Source organism: Bacillus rossius, chromosome 2 (genome assembly GCF_032445375.1).
Source record: "Bacillus rossius redtenbacheri isolate Brsri chromosome 2, Brsri_v3, whole genome shotgun sequence".
Taxonomy (NCBI): domain Eukaryota; kingdom Metazoa; phylum Arthropoda; class Insecta; order Phasmatodea; family Bacillidae; genus Bacillus; species Bacillus rossius.
Window position 1 is genome coordinate 91,606,034 of NC_086331.1, and position 13,759 is coordinate 91,619,792.

At 36.9% G+C, this 13,759-nt stretch overlaps 1 protein-coding gene across 2 annotated transcripts in view; it reads right to left on the bottom strand.

The window, feature by feature from the left end:
- Window positions 1–436: 436 nt before the first annotated feature.
- LOC134529458 (tetratricopeptide repeat protein 39B-like) overlaps window positions 437–13,759 on the bottom strand; it is a 207,871-nt gene continuing 194,548 nt past the window's right edge. For both annotated transcript variants that reach the window (XM_063363579.1, XM_063363578.1), the window contains exon 15: window positions 437–8,569. In XM_063363579.1, the coding sequence (XP_063219649.1) occupies window positions 8,446–8,569 (124 nt within the window). In that variant the 3' untranslated portion in view covers window positions 437–8,445. The remainder of the gene's footprint in view (window positions 8,570–13,759) is intronic.

Consider the following 13,759-nt stretch of genomic DNA (forward strand, 5'->3'; position numbering starts at 1 on the left):
ATACCAAATTATTTGCAATACGAATATTGAATTCGAATAGTAAGAATGATAGTATGAACCCACTATTTTTTTTTTCAAATCATGTAACAATTTCTGGAAAATTAGACAATAACTATATAAAAAAAGTAAGTTAAAATATTTAAATTATAAAAGAAAACATGGTTTTAATTATGCAGCTAACATATCTTACCCTAACCTAACTAACCAACCTTTCATTTCAGTTCCTATTGCCCTTTATTTTTCAGAACCTGCTACTCTAGATGTTGATCCAGAAAATTTTTGCGAATGGCAAAATACAGTGAAATCAAATCCAATCCATATCATAAAAAAGTAAAAAATTTTTTTAATGCAGTATTCCCAAATAAAATGATATCCTATTTACATGTTTAAAACCTATTTTTTTCATGAGTTTTCGTTATTGACGTATTCAAGTAAATTGTTTTTTGGTATGGCAATATTTATTTATTTATTTAAAATTGTGACATGCCCACCAACAGTCGTTAGATTTGGATGTTGGGCACGACAAATATACAAGACAAACACAAGTTCATCACCGCAAACATATGGACTCCCATCCCACCCCTGTCGGCACCATAGCAGGTAAGAACAGCACATGGCCAACACACAAAGGCAAAAGTAACATATATTAGCGGTGACAATACATACAACAAACACAACAAATACAATTATATCACAAACATTAATACATACAACACAAATTAATAAAAAAAAAGAAAGAGAAGAACAAATCTGTTATAACTATTTACTAAGTTCTTAACTAAGGCATTTAATAATATGAAAAATTACATTTCATTTTTTATTCATTCAATAGAATTACAAATCTAATTTATTGTAATTAAAAATTAGTCAATAGATACAGTCTTTTTGTTATTAATTCTGCATAAAGTAGATCTTAAATGACTATTGAATTGTGGTACTCTCAAGCCAGAATTTCCAAGGATAAACTTACATTGAATTTTAGAGTTGTAGCAATTTTGAATAAAGAGTGTCTCATTGTAGTCTCTCAAAACTGAGAGAGGTACAGTCAAACCTCTCTGAAACGACCCCTCACGGTTCCCAGGAATAAGGTCGTAATAGAGGGGGGGTCATAATAGATGTTTTCCGAAATTTTCAGTTCATTTCAATCCCCCCCTCCCTCCCAAACCGCTACTCGCTAACCAGCCGTACAATGGCAGGATGCTGTCACTCACAATGCTAGACGGCTTTGCTATAAACCCACTTCAACCTTCATAACAAGTCCGTCGCCCTACAGGCCACCTCTAAAGAAAATATGTGTTAGTTTACATGTACGTTTTCTGCTTTCCGTAGTTAAATACACTAGAACCCCGATGTCACGAACCCCGGATTTAACGAAGCAGTGATTTTACGAATACATTCTCGGGAACCGTCAAAAAATTGGACTTTTTGACCAAAATGTGTAAATCAGGAAAAAAAAATTTAAAAAAAAAAACGAAATGAAAGATCTTTAAAATCTGTTAATTTTAACACACAACATATTTTTGTGTCGGCTTTAATACTTCCAATAATGTTCATGTAAGAATAACAGAAAAATAATGGGACATTTCCTTTAAAAATATGGCAGCTGTAGGTTCTGCAACGCGAGTGGGCGCAAATGAAGCTCGCCCGGCTGGCTGGCGGCAACGGCTTCATGACGCATAAGCTCACCCCTCCCTCCTCTCTCGTTAACATTCTTCAAGGCTAGCTCATCCCTCCCAAACACACAAACCATCTAGTGTCCTCCCTTATAACACCCCAACTTCGCTCCCCTTTGAAAAACCTTCAGTGAGAAAATGCTCATTTCACCCTCCCTTCTCCCGTAAAATTGGGCTATTATGAATGGGGTACTAAAGTGGCGAGGGAGGGGTCAAAATATGTCACTTTTCACACCAAGTTCGAGTTCAGTCATCTCTGGCAAAGAATTTACAAGCTTTCAAACTGAAATATAAATGTATTTTAATAGCAAGGGTCCTATAAAGGAATATACAGAATAAAATCAAGCTGCTGTCACCAAACAAAGCATAAAACGGCCCAATGTGTGGTCGCGCGAGAGGTGAGACGTGGAATGTTATAAGAAAGATAAATGCGAGGGAGACAGACGGCAGCCAGTGTTTTTCCTGCGTGGGCAATAAGTGGCGTAGCCTTTTTTTTTTATGCTGGGTGAAGCGACCTTTTTCTATCAACCCACGGGAAAAGATAATTGCTTGAGCTGTCAAAATAAACATCGCTGCGGTAGTTAAAACAAGTCGAGGCGGGCGTGCATCCAGTCGGTCGCTGTGTATTGTCAACCGATAGTAATCAAAATCAAAATAAATCCAGCAGGTAGCTTTCTTTGCCTTAACTGCGTACCACACTAGACACTCGCAAAAAGCTAAACGTAAACACGTTGCCACAAAAACCTTTATCTGCACCCTGCCCAGGAAAGGGACGTGGAATGGGGGTTGCTAAGCGCTGGTAGCGGTCATAAGCACGTTGCCACAAAAACCTTTATCTGCACCCTGCCGGCAAAGGGAGATGGAATGGGGGTTGTTAAGCACTGACAGTGGTCGACAGGAAGTGGTATCTATTTTTAGATATGCGCTGCCTACGGCAGTACAGCACTCGGCAAGAGAAACGCAGTAACACACTACTCACCACAAGAAAGTTATTTTCTGTCCAATTTTCTTCAGATTTTCGGCAATTTTTCACGGTTCCTCGAAATCGGGTTGTAATAGAGAGGTGGTCGCAATAAATGGGGTCGCAACAAAAAGGTTTTACTGTATAAGGATAGAATAAGAAAATCTCTTTAGATTAATTAATTAAATTATTTTATTTTGAATTCTTTCAATTTTCTTGTTATCAGTGAACTTGATGTTCCAAATGATAGAGCAATATTATAGTTTACATCTAATGAAAGAAAAATAGAGGGAAAGAATAGAATCTGAATTAGTAGCATAAAAATTGATGAATTTTATAATAGACAAAGTTCTTGGGGTAGTAGAATATAAATAGTTAACATGCTTATGAAAAAATAACTTGGAGTCTAGGAAGATTCCAAGGTCTTATATTAATGTAGTTCTGATGATTTGAAAGTTCAACAAGTTATAGTCGTACTTGACTGGGTAATATTTCCTCGTAAAGAATATTATCTAAGTTTTATCCTTGTTAAGTCTAACTAAATTGTGTATGCATCAATTATTGATTTTATTAATATCATGTTATAATAATAGGCAGTCGTTAGGAGTACTAATTTTCCTGTAAATTTTCAAATTATCTGCAAAAAGGACTCCGGTGGAGTAGTTTAAGACACCGATGATATCATTAATAAAAATGTTAAAATGAAGAGGGAATAAAGTACCACCCTAAGGAACTCCAGAACTAGCATTGAAGAGAGAGGAATTATTATTATTTATTGATACAAAAAACTTCCATCTATCAAATAACTGGAAAACTGATTTATATAGTTATTACATAAACCAAACTGAGATAACGTTTTGAGCAATAAAGAGTGGTTAACAGTGTCACCTTTGGCCAAATCGAAATAACGACATCTACCTGTCCTCTATTAACTATTTCGTTCTATATGGGATTGAGAAATGTAATTAAGTTAGTAGCTGTAGACATTCCTCTACTGCAAACATGATGACTACTACTACACGCCCAAGCCAACTGTGGTCCCGGGAAAAATGTGAACTACCCAAGGTCAGACGGACCCCTCCCTCCGCCGTCATCCCTTCCACCACTCTGTCCCCTCCCTTTCCCTAGTCCGCCTCAATGGTCGAAGCGCGTCATGTCGCGGGTGGGACGGCAAGTAGAGTTGTCACCATAAGTCACGACACAGTGCGCGGATACGTATCGCTGTTCAAGTATTTCACGGATCCTTTGAAAGCGGAGCAAGGTTTCGAAGCGTGCGTGACTGTAATACAACGTGTTATTTTTTAAAGATTTGTGCAATGGGAGTGCATGACTTGATGTAAGCTTTTGGACATACGCCATTGCTTAGCACATGTATGTCTGTAGAAGAAAACTACAAAAAAACACAAATGACAAAAAACACAAACTAAGCAAACAATTGCTGTTGTCAGGATCTAACACCACACAATACTCCACAACAGGAATATGGTCAACAAACAAAGAAAAACAAAGAAAAATGGACTAACAGAACGAAAAAAAACCACAAATGATGACAACACAAAAATACCGAACCCAAAAAATTCAGCAAAACAGTTGAAACGAGACAGAAACACAGCAAAACGAAAAGACGAAACAAACACAATAGTTTTCCAAAAAATAATAAACAAAATAGAAACGAAACAACCCCCACAAATGATGACAGCACAAAATATTGAACCTAAACAATTCAGCACAACAGTCAAAATGAGACAAAAACACGACCAAACGAAAAGACGAAACAAACACAACAATTTTCTAAAACAGAAACAAGCGACGTTTCGGGAACTGCTATCTGCTCCCGTCCTCAGGCAGAGACGCACCTGTGCTTCCATACCATATTGAATTGTTTGGGTTCAATATTTTGTGCTGTCATCATTTGTGGAGGTTTTTTTGTTTCTATTTTGTTTATTATTTTTTGGAAAACTATTGTGTTTGTTTCGTCTTTTCGTTTTGCTGTGTTTCTGTCTCGTTTCAACTGTTGTGCTGAATTTTTTGGGTTCGGTATTTTTGTGCTGTCATCATTGTGGTTTTTTTTCCGTTCTGTTAGTCCATTTTTCTTTGTTTTTCTTTGTTTGTTGGCCATATTCTGTTGTGGAGTATTGTATGGCGTTAAATCCTGACAATAACAATTTTTTGCTTAATTTGTGTTTTTTGTCATTTGTGTTTTTTTGTAGTTTTCTTCTACAGACATACATGTGCTAAGCAATGGCATATGTCCAAATATTACATCAAGTCAATATAACGTGTATTGACAAATGGCATCGGGCAGTACAACAAAACAAAAAACTATACATAGCCAGTTACATAGCCGGTTACTTTTCCAGATGGGTGCAAGACAAGCTTATTCCAAATCTGCCTGCTAATTCGTTGGTTGTAATGGATAATGCCCCTTATCATTCCGTCCAGTTAAATAAGCCACCAACAGCCGGTACAAGAAAACAAGATATCATCCAATGGTTACAGAACAACAACATTCCGCATGACAATGATATGACAAAATGTGAACTCCTCCAGCTCGTTCGTGGTCGACGTCCACCTCCCAGGTTTTGCATAGATGAGATGTTAGAAGAACATGGGCATGAAGTAATAAGATTACCACCATACCACTGTGAGCTTAATGCTATTATGTATGGAACATTGTGAAATCACGTGTTGCTGAAAAAAATGTCGCTCAATCATCACATACCATTGAAAACATCACAACAGAAGCAATCAATAGCGTCACCAAAGAAGAATGGCAAAATGCTATTTTACCTGTAAAACATACAAAAGCAGAGTACTGGACAGGTGACTGTCTAATAGAGCACGAAATTGAGAAAATTGTTGTTAACTTTGACGAGTCCAGCTCAGACAGTGAATGGGACTTTTCGGACAACAGCAGCACATATTCCAATGGTAACATATCAGAAATTGAAGAACTAAATGGCTGAGTGGGCGTTTGTTACATGCACTATGCACGAAACTGTGTTGAAATGTTTCTTGCATTTTTTTCATTAATTAATCACACAAACAATATTTTCTTTGATTATAGGCATATGTATACCGACATATATGTTAAATATGGTGCTAAGTGAAATAATTATTATAACACAAATGGTACGATGTGATGCTGTGACACACATTGGTACACACTGTGACATCTTCGTAGACACTGTGTTTCGCTGTTTCATACAACTGTACCTTCACCTTATCACAACATTTCTTACTGCACGACTGCGCTTCATGGCCATCGTTGCGTACACTTATGAACGCATATGTATACTCCTTGCTTCCACAGCTAACGGTATTCCCCTACTGCCAACCTCTCCTCATTCCCCACCCCTCTCTCACTGCGACACTAGCGCTCCCGTCACTCCCCTCCTCGGGATCACAGTTGGCTTGGGCGTGTAGTAGATAATCTATTACTGAGAAGAAAATTTTGAAATTTGGATATAATTTTTTCAAAAATTTTGGAACAACCATTCAGTACAAATATTGGACGCTAATTGGAAATATTAAATTTTGAACCGTGCTTATGGATAGGTGCTTGGAGCACCTGGTACAAACTAAAAGCTACTGAGTTGGAAGTTAAAGAATTGGCGGTAAAACTATTTAATTTTGATGGATAATCAGAAGTAGAGCTTGCAATTTGGTTTGGGTGAAGTTTTCCATAATAAAGGCTTGTTAAGTATCCATTAGGCCAGATGATGATGTTGATTCTTTCAAAATCTTCTATTACAGAGACATAGAACGAGGCATAAGAGTCATAAGTTTTGTAACTTTCATTTTAAACATGCTAAGTTAGTTCATGATTTCATTCTCATTAACTGTAGGGTCATTTAAAATTAAAGAATATTTAATGTTTCATGATATTAAAAATGTTTGTTTTCTCATGTAAAATACATTATTTGTTTACAAAGTATTTAGTTTTTGTAGTAATCTGCTAAAGATTATTTATGTAGCAAAAGAAGTTGAAGTTTTAACTGACTGCATTGCAAACTTCCAGAACAATTTTATAAATAACTATTTTGACACACAAGAAAGATACAGCAGACTTTAAACCAGTCACATGTTGCTAAGAATCTTAATTTTCTAGCAGGTCTTTCCTTAACTGTTATCGTCTGTTACATGTATCACACTTTTTCTATCCGAGAACTAATCAACAAATTTAAGTGCTAAAGTCCACAAGCATCATACGTGTAAAAATCTTTATAATATCTTCTATAGTTTCACACGTGATAACCTGCAACAATGTATTTTTGTACTAAACACAGTTTCTGTACAATTCTTTGATCCACTAACGTGGTTTAAGCCTCTGTTTACTTTTTTAAAATATTATAATTCCCAATAAATGCAGCTGCAGCTGAAGCAGCTCGTGCAGGCGATGCCATGCTTCCTTCGCAGCTACTGACGGCTCGGCTTGGCTTGCGCGGCAACCTCGTGTAGTCTGTTCTGCATCGTGAGGCCGCCTCACAATGATAACTGTCTCTCGAGGCTGCTGTGCAATGTCGATATGCAGCTTAACCTTTTATGTTCCCAAATGAAAAAAATCCATTGTAAGTGGTTTGAGTTCATTTAATAAGATTTCTTCCACAAAAAGGATATGAAATTAATAAATGTAAAGAAAGCAATTATTTCAAGAAAAGGGAAAGAAAATTTCTCACTATCTTAGAAATAAACTTATATTAATTTTTAGATGCTATGATATGCACATTATTACATAGGTAATTACTGTGTACTGGTAAGGATCTATTGTTTTCATCATTTGGGATAGTAAATTTCTAGTTATTGGCAGTCATTGTGGAACAATCTAGGAATCTTTGACATTTAATTTTGCTTTATGTATATCTGCTCCATAATGTTTTTACTTTATTATAGTTAGATACTAAAAAAAAATATTTAGCATTTCCCACATTTTACACATTCCTGATTTTTTTTTATTTTACATATTTCTGTCCTGGTCCCATGAAATTAGTAAAAAAAAAAAAAAAAAAAAAAAACTTGGTTGGGGGGGGGAGTTACTGTATCTTTACACCACGAAGTAACAGTGAGACTCTCTCTAGGATGAAAATGATTTACAATCAAAGGTCTATAGTCCAGCATTCTATGCTTAGGCACATTCTATAATACAGCACCAATCAAGCCACTCACATTAGGATCTTTTTGGGTGGATTCTGGCTGTTGACTTTGCTGCCCCGGTTACATTACTGCACTACCGGCATCATTTTATGTTCGCTCAGAATTAATTGTTACTGTCTGTTTTCATTTCAGTACAGTTTTTCCTGTTTTCTTGTTGGTTACATTAAACGGGTACATTTCCATAGTTAGTTTTGAAGAAGACCAATGCTCCTATAATGTTTTATATCTATAGAGCGGCTTATAACAACTTGTTTTAAATATCACTGTGCCTTATAAAACTTTATTTGGTATTCTTATTAAAACTATGTTCCTCACAGAGCTTTCAATATCCCCCCCCCCCCCCCCCCAAAAAAAAAAATTAAATACCTGGTGGAGAAACATAATACATTTTCAAATTGGTTTTAATACAAGCAAACTGTAAATTACTGAAACAGCTGTTTATTTAACTAAAAATTTAACAGAATCATTAAACATGTTATGCAGCAGTTATAAAACATTTCTGCTAGTATGGTTTCGAGAAAAACAAAATTTATTTGTAATAAAAATATTTCAAAAACAAAAACAATGGAGTATTATCACAAAATGTACAACACAACCACACATTTTCTTTTAAAAATAGGAATGTGGGTTATATTACATGAAAATAATGGTCTCCCTCTAAAATTTTGAAGACTCTGGAACTTTTTCATCACTTGATTGTTTAGTTTCTTCCAAATCTGCTTGAAATGCATGGATTTTGAAATGAAGGCGGGATTCCAAAGAATAACCAGTGTAGTTCTTCCTGAAAAAAAGAAAAAAAAAACTAACATACAGCTCTTCCTTCAATTATATTTCCAAATTTACTTCAGATAACAATTTAATAAAAAATGAGCAATTTAAAGCTAGCTTTTGTAAAACAATATCCAATAATAAGCCACTATTTAACCAGTCAACCGTTGAAGACCCATTATAGGCTTATTCTTAACATAAATATAAGCTTACAAAAATATCAAGGAACACAAATTCGTGAAGAAAAGCTCATTTATGCATTATGCAACTTGAGCTGCAAAGGTAGGTAATGATGATTGAGGCAGAAATTGATAACACTTCTTGATATATATTTTTTAAAGTAGTCATGAATAGCTTATTGCATTAAAATTGGTGTTGACAAAGTTATTGGAATATAATAACAAGGATATATGCAGCCATTATCATGTGACTGCAAATCACTTCCTCATTAGTTTTAAGTCATTAAATTAGATATGGCCGCAGCTCCAGTACAATGCAAATGTTAGACTAGAGTTTAGATATCATATTGGCTGGAATTAAAGAGACAAGATCATAAAATTTCTACCTTATAAATTACTACAAGTAGATAAATGAATACAATGAACCATTTCAATTCCAGTGACATTGTGCTGAAAAGAAAGGCATAATTACAAAAATAGCAGAATGTAGCCCACACCATTTTCACACACATGATATTAAAACCAACAGTACGTGACATGAACAAGTAATTGTTAGCCACGTTTAATAAGATAAGTAGTGTATACAATTTGAAACTGTTTCACCAATGTAAGAAAAACTTAACATCTTTACTTACACTGCTACTAAATTACCGGATTCAAACAGAATCGGTTCCATAGGTTATTGTGCCGCCAATTAGTATTTTGGCACATTTTTAAATCTGAATTTTTGAAAAATAATGTCGACAGTCATTGTTTGCTGCAACAACTTAAACTTTTCTGCCTCCTGTACACTCCCGTTTAATCTTTGTCAGACTTGTCTCCCCAATCTTTCCCAGCATAAATATAATTTTGCCTACCATCTAATGACCCAGCAAGTGCTATCGTCTTATCCCCACTTTGGCGCACGTACGTCGCCTGTAATTCTCCCCCGAGCAGTGACAAGAAGTGCTATGTCCTGCAAGCTATTAGAGCAGCGAGGTTCTGAGAGCTAGCCTTACGCGAGCAATTTCAGGCACGAGCACAGGTCATTTTGCTCAAGCCCTCGGCACGTCGCTGGCTTAATTTCCCACAGCAGCTCAGTTCCACCCCACCACCTCTCACCAGCCTTTCCAAGGAACCAGACCCAGTTCAACGTACGGTCATCAACCCCAGCCTGTCTCGAGGCCACGACTCCAGTCTCATAATGTGCCTCTGCCCTCTAGTGGCAGAGTTGCGAATTATTTCCCCTGGGTGTTTGAACGCCGCTAAACGCCTGCCCCCTGGCGCCTCACTCAACAAACAGTGCCCCGCAGTTCATTTCCAAGCCCCCAGAGCACTGCACTAGTCCGCTCCATAAGCCCAATGCTTTAGTCGCCTCGTGTGAGTCGATATCTCCTTGTTTCGGACACCCCTCAGTAGGTCGCGCTGACATCGGCTAGTACCACCAACTTTGAGATATCAAAGTTAGTATTTCTCGACTACTCCCTCGGAAATCTTCGAAACCTTTCGGTCCAGAAGCAGAAGCATCCCCCCTTTCTTTTGATTGACGTCGTCTTTTAAATATGAGTTGCTGCTGCCCCAACCTTACTTCGCGCCGCGACAGCAGACTGACCACACCGCATCGTCGGCGAGCCGCACATCAAGACTTCACTCCGGTTGTTGTTTAAAGATGTAAATCAGCTAGGCAAGGGATGTGATCCATACAACTTTAGTAATTAGTAATTAGGTCAGTCTGAGTACCTTGTAAAAGTAGTCATGCTTCTTTAATAATACTTCATAATATTTTCATTTTTTTTTAATCATGGAAACATCCTCGACAACCACGTGTTCGCGAGCTCCGCACCCTGGCTGACGCTAGAAGCCTTCTTCCTGTATAGTGAGTTTCTGACAAACCTTATTCCCCGACCACAATCATCTTTGTTAGTAGGTATTTTCTGCCTATTTTGCTAACTGTCTGTGATCATGTTCTGATCATGTTTGATTCGGACCTGTTCACAGACAGGGTCCAAAGGCTGGATGCGGACCTAAGAACACCACCCTTGAGTCCTTCCTCCAGCTATCAGGACGACACCTCGTTAGCAGCTCAACTTCGCCCAGCGAACGTCAAACCTCCAGTCCTTCAGTTTTTTTTATATCTTCAAAATAACATTAAATCACGACGTTGAAAAGATCGGAACACCAGAAATTTTTCTTTCGAGACTTTAATCGCTCTAAGTGTACTGGGATTGTAAATAATTAACCTGTTTATTGTTTCTGATTCTATTTTAATTAGGTCCTATGATTAATGGTAATTTTCTAATTAGGGCCGGCCCGATCTTTAAATAATGTAATTTTAAATCCATTTTAATATAATTTAATAATTTTAATATATTTGTCAATCAATTTATCAAATATTATTTTAATGTGAAAGTAATTAAAAGTTAAATAAACATAGAGGTACTTATATCCAGATGAAATCACGAGTTATTATTTAGCCTTTTGAAACTAAAAGATCCACCAGTTATACAAGTCATCAAGAGACAGTGTTCTGTCCATTCATGGTTGCATCAATAATGTTTTTATTTAAGACTAGTGTTAATACTTCAAAAATATCTACTAAGTTTAAGCTCATAAAAAATTAAGTGTCTCTATTCAGTACAAATTCTTACACACCAAATGTGGTATTTACTCTTTAAAACGCATAACAGCTCAACTGGTGTTGTTGGGGGTACGTGACGCAGATTAATTCCACTCTCCTCCCCGCTTCTGACCCATTATGCTGTGTGGATTCCTTTTGAAACACCCTCGCCCTGGTATCCGCCACTAGCGGGAGCTGTACGGTCGCCGGTGCCGGTAGTTGGATTAGCGTCCAGGAGATGCAAGCTACGAATGACCTGCAGTTATGTGTTAGTTTTTTGTAAACACAACGCTAGCAAGAATTTTTTTTTTAAAGGAAAAAGTAAAGGATTCTTGTATATTGTTAACAATGTTTGACACGAAGAAAAAGGTAAGTCAGAATTATACTAATATTATAAATGCAAAAGTTTGTGTGTGTGTGTGTGTGTGTGTGCGTGCGCACGTGCGAGTGTTAGGTGTGTGTGTGTGTTTGTTACCGCTTAGCTCATTAACAGCTGAACTGATTTTCATGAAATGTGATATATAGTTAAGGACAAATTGTACTTTTTATCCCGGAAAAAATTATAGTTCCTGTGGAATAATAACAAAACGCAACTTGCAACATACGTGCGTGTGTTGATGAATTTGGTTTTTCAGCTCTATATTATATAAACGTAACAGAGTTTTACTCCGCTCTTGGTTGGTGCTATTACTGTGTGGTAGACAACTGTTTCCAATGAACATCATTGTTCGGACTGATGTCAAGTTAATTATAAAAATAAAATATTGCCTCTCAATATAAATTTTAAAGACAGTTTAGTATGTTATTGTGTAGGCACTGTGCAGTGATCGAATTAACCTGGCCATTTAAGTTTTATTGTAATATTTTAAGGGAATTATTTAAGTATAGATTTCCGCATAATATTGTTTATTTTTACGTAACCAGGAAGTTTAATAATCAGAATAATGTTTGCTGAGAAAAGCTTTATGTGATATCCAGGGAACTGGTCACGCTGTTTGTAAATCTTTGTAAGCTGGTTGATTGTATATAAAATGTTTTATTTAATGAGTTATTTATTTGCCAGTTTAGCACTTCCCTACTTAAGGTCTGGTTTAACAAACTCAGTACGTTCATTTAATACTCAAATTGTAAATTCTCTGCTTTTATTAGTATTTTGCCCGGCACTTGGATCGTGGACGGTGCTTGGGTCGGCATTGTTTGCTGCGCAAAAAAAAACTACAGTACACTCCCTATTTAACGCGGTTGTCGGGGGACATAACTTTTACCCGCGTTGTTGCATAACCGCGATGTTTCGATGTGACCAAGGTCAAAAGGCATAAAAAACCGCCTATGTTCTAATAGGTCGGCAAGCACGCCTTTGTGCGGACTTTGCATCCGCAGTTTTCACTAAACACGGGTGAAAAAATAAAAATAATACATTTTAAAGATAAATATTAAATGTTGAATTGTTTTTATTTTTCCGCGTGCCGCGCACAGTTTGTCACACGGCCTACGAGCGCGCCACACGCCGCCATACACACGTGCGGCACACAAGCTGCTGCTGCCAGTCTCGTGGTGTTAGCCACAGTATCTGCTTCGTCAGTGTCCGTAACAAAGTAAGTGCAGTGTGTGCAGTTACACACGATTCTGTGGTCAAAGTCTTCTAAAAAGAAAGGCCGTAGTGATACTTCAAACCGAATATGAATCGCAAAGTACCGAGTTTGATTGACAAAATAAAAATTCTAGATTTACTTACAGATAGCTTGTCTTTTGTAGAAGCAGGCCGCAGATACAGGAAAAAAAACGATTCTAGCATTCGTACAATAAAAAATAAAGAATCGTCTATCGTGTCAAGTGGTTAAACTTTATTATCCATGCTTACAGTAAATTATAAATGGTCACATGTGGGAAACAAAAATTGCGCCAATTTAATTTTAGCGCAATCAGTGACGCCGTATTAAAAACCGTGTTAAACTTTGTCTTTACTTATTTCACCAAACGCTGTGTCGAGTTGCTGAGTGTGTGTGGCTCGGATCGGCAAGTGTTATATTCCCCAGCCTCTGTTTGAAGGTCGGGAGACCGTTACACATAAACATTTCCGGGACTTGTTTACTACCTCACGGCAAAGGTGGTACAGTATGGTTCACGTAAGTATTGGACCACTGGGAATTCCTGGGCAAAGATTAAAAATACGCTAGCCGATTTACTTTACTATTTAATGTTAAAACATTATACCAAAGTAAAAAGATGAACTTGTATAATACAATGAATTACCCAATAATATTACGTCTGTAGGTTTAAGTTGTAACAAAACATTTATATACAGATGTCCAGTAAAGTACCAATTAAGATTCTGGAGTGGAATTTTAAACACCGGACTACCTGATTTGGCCTTGTACGCAGCGACGCTGCTCAGTCAAGTGACTCATGCTCTGCCTGTGTGCTGCGT